The sequence below is a fragment of the Halyomorpha halys genome, unplaced genomic scaffold, assembly GCF_000696795.3.
Source record: "Halyomorpha halys isolate HHAL.00 unplaced genomic scaffold, Hhal_1.1 Scaffold105.1, whole genome shotgun sequence".
Taxonomy (NCBI): Eukaryota; Metazoa; Arthropoda; class Insecta; order Hemiptera; family Pentatomidae; genus Halyomorpha; species Halyomorpha halys.
The window spans coordinates 687,431-691,055 of record NW_027108109.1 but is presented as its reverse complement, the minus strand read 5'-3'; the positions used below and the strand labels follow the sequence as shown (position 1 = coordinate 691,055).

Sequence of the window (3,625 nt, the reverse complement as noted above, 5' to 3'; positions counted from 1 at the left end):
AATTAGGGAATAAGTCCCTAATAAAAAAATATAAAAAAATAAAATAAAATAATAATAATAAAAACTCTCTTAAAATATATACAAACAAAACAATCGACAAGATGAACATAATCAAACTATCTGTATGAAAAATAAATAAATAAAATAATATATACAATGCACATATTTATACTATTAATTAAGTTAGTTTTACAGAATAAAATGTCAATAGATATTATGTATTTCTATTTCCAACAAAATATAGTATGAACACATCCATAGGAATAACATTACCCGATATTGGAACTGTAAAACTTTTGATTTTCACTGTGATCATAATAACTTTCCTCGATAGTCGGGAAGTTGAAAATACTATACATATGTGTACTTCTCAAAAATACAATTTTTCGAAGAACTGGAGTGTTGTGATTACTGAGATTGCTCCGTATCACAGTGGCTCATAATTGTAATTATTAAAATTATGAAAGAAGATAAATAGTTTCTTTTTTCAATAGTTATACTGTATTCTGTTCCAACTGCCATTTGGACTGTCAAGAACTGTACGGAACAGGTTTTGGGAGGAAAAACCCGTAATGTACAAGTTTCTTACAGTTCTTGACAGTTCTTAGTTTATTTTCCGTTTAACACAATAATAATTTTACTTACTTCAATATTTAGCAAGCTGGTGGGGTCCTTTAGAATTTTTTTTTCTCCCAGTAAGTCCAAATCTGCCAACATGTAAATGAGTTCAGGGAACTCTCGGCATCTTCTTACAATTATCTCCCAAACCTGAAAACGATAATCCAACAACAGTGTTCGGTGATTGTCAATAATTATTCAAAGGTAACAATTGGGCTCATTTTTGATTTTGAATTGAGATTTTAAAGGCATCTGTTGTCGAATTACATCGAATGAATGAATGAATGAATGAATGAAAAATCTATCTTAATTTTGAGACAACTGGTTATCCAAGGAAAACAATTTTAACAGTATTTTTCTGGCTACTGTAAATGATGTTTAACAAAATTAAATAAAACCATAGTAAATAAAAGGGATATGGGTTTGGTAAACAAAACTCAAATAGTAACTAATATATAATAATCCTTGAAGAATGGTGCCGAAATTGGAGAATAAAAATAAATCCCAACAACTCCCATCAAATCACCTTGACTCTTCGTCGTAAACCTACTGACTGTCCTACAGTATCCTTTAATAATGTTGCTCTTACCCTTGTTGAACAGATCCGCTACTTTGGGCTACATCTGGACAAACGAGTAACTTGGAATCCTCACGCAAAACTAAAAGACAGGAAGGAAACTGCACATGTCACAATCTCACAAGAAAGGCAATCCTTCCCCGCCTGACCCGCCCCACTAAACCCACGGCGAGCGAGGGCTCTATATTACTTTCGAAATATTAGCTTAAAACGGGAAGGAGATTCTTTGAGATAGAGCAATATTTAAAAAGCCCCTGAAATCGAAAAACGGCATCAAACCCGCCACTCCCGCCCTCCATGGCAGCCTTACTTATCTGTCTTTTAGAACGGACAATAACAGCGAGTAGGTTGGTCGATGAACGACATGTCACAATCTCACAAGAGGAGATCATGACACTAAAAAAAAGGCCATAGATAGTTTAATCGAGCAATATTTAAAAAGCACCTGAAATCGAAACGGCATTGAAAATATATTGGCCACATCAGAGGAGGGTACCTTATTAGAGGGGAGGGGTACCTCCAAATGCAAAATAATGTAACGAAATTTTTTTATCAGCTTTTAGCAAAGAAATTTTGCCTATTGGATGTAAAGGACCTGAGATTATAGATATTGCTGTTCCAAACGACAAAGACTCAGCTGTGGGTGAGAAGCTTTGCAAACATCATAAATTAGGATTTAAAATTTTTTTTTTAATAATTTATTTATTGTTATTTACAACTGTATACACATATATACAACAAGTAAATTTGCTGTAGGTGACATAGTGACATGATAAAAACATGTGGAGGTAAAAACATCTACCCTCTGATAGAACTCCAATAACATTTCTAGAGGAGATCTCGAGGCCATTTTCTTTTCAGACGCCTAGGAGGATTGTTAGGTAATGAAGGAGAAGCCAGGTTAGAAACAAGTGAATTTGGGTGGTTGAGAAGTTTATTATGGAAGGAACGGTATCTGGTTCTGGCCAAATCTGCAACATATGGGACATTGAGGTCCTGATGGATGACTTGATTTGTGACAAAGTAAGGAGCATTAAGGATTTTACGAAGGATTTTGGACTGTAAGGATTGGATTCTGGAGGAATTTGATGGTTTAGTGGAGCCCCAAAGCTCAACTCCGTATGTCCAGATAGGCCTTATAATAGTCATGTAGATCAGTCTTTTGTAATGGATTGGCAATTTAGACCGTTTGTCTAGTAAATGTTTCTTATCTTTTTAGTCTTGTATGAGGATTTCATGTCAGTCGTTTGTCGAGATGTTGTCCTTAGTAACGGATCTGTTCGACAGGAATAAGTGGGGTATTATTAAAGGATATTGTATGGGAAGAGGTCATTTTTAAAAATAAAAAACATTTATTGTCCAAAGGGTTTCATGCCGTTTTTCAATTCAACTATCTTAAAGTCTCTTTTCCCGTTTTAAGCTAATATTTTAAAAATGATATATGACCGTCGCTCCCGGGGTCTTAGCGGGGTGGGTCCGACGGGGAAGGATTGCCTATTTTTTGTGTTATGATCTCCTCTTGTGAGATGTGACATGTTGTACATCGACCAACCTACACGCTACAATTGTCTGTTTGAGAAGTCAGATAAGTAAGTTTCATGCCGTTTTTGAATTTCAGATGCTTTTTAAATATTGCTGGATTAAAGTATCTTAAAGGCTTCTCTTCCCGTTTTAAACTAATATTTCAAAAGTTATATAGGACCGTAGCTCCCAGGGTGTTATGAAGCTTTATCTGTTTGTCAAGGAAGTTCTGGTCACAGTTGGAATCGACGTACAGTTCATATAGTCTTCTAAGTCTTGTAAGAGGATTCCAATATAGTCGTTTGTTTCGATTTAGTCCTAGCAAACGGATATGTTTGGCATGGATAAGTGGAGTATTGTTATAGGATACTGTTGGGTGGGAGGTCAATGGATTTAATCAAAGGATAAAGGAGATTTTGTTGGATTTATTTTAATCAGTTTTGTGATATGATTAAACCTGAAAATGCTTACCTTCACTTCTAGTTGGGGGTCGAGTGGTCTCATGGCACTCTCGAAGTCGTGAAATACCATGCCGTTGTAAATGATTTCATGTATCTTTGTTTCAACCTCTGAATCAGTCGGCAGGAGTGGATTTTTCCGAAAAGGAAAGCCTCTCACGTGCAGTTTAGGGCGTTGTTTTTTCGCTTTAATGGCCTGCAAAAATTAATCAAATAAATCTCATTATATTTAATTATGTCATTAAAGAAATATGAAAAATAAAGTGGTATTAATTGTTAACTTTGGTATACTCTAAGGTAAAACTGTGGACTGTATCTTCCTCTACTATTCCTATTTCCATGTTCTCAACATAACATTTGGTCGGTATAAACTATAATTTACGGATTAAGGTAAAATTACGGATTAAATTAAATAATAAATAATAAATTAATTTATTAATAACAATATTAT

The 3,625-nt window shown here is 34.5% G+C and overlaps 2 protein-coding genes across 3 annotated transcripts in view; one reads left to right on the top strand and one right to left on the bottom strand.

Annotated features, from left to right (window-relative positions):
- LOC106677614 (EGFR adapter protein) overlaps positions 1-3,625 on the top strand; it is a gene marked incomplete at its 5' end in the record, with an annotated part of 690,819 nt that overhangs the window by 250,417 nt on the left and 436,777 nt on the right.
- LOC106677616 (uncharacterized) overlaps positions 1-3,625 on the bottom strand; it is a 19,675-nt gene that overhangs the window by 7,424 nt on the left and 8,626 nt on the right. For both annotated transcript variants that reach the window (XM_014415649.2, XM_014415648.2), the window contains exons 2-3: positions 3,188-3,370; positions 646-768 (exon numbers count right to left, since the gene is read on the bottom strand). In XM_014415649.2, coding sequence (XP_014271135.1) covers positions 646-768; positions 3,188-3,370 — 306 coding nt within the window. The remainder of the gene's footprint in view (positions 1-645; positions 769-3,187; positions 3,371-3,625) is intronic.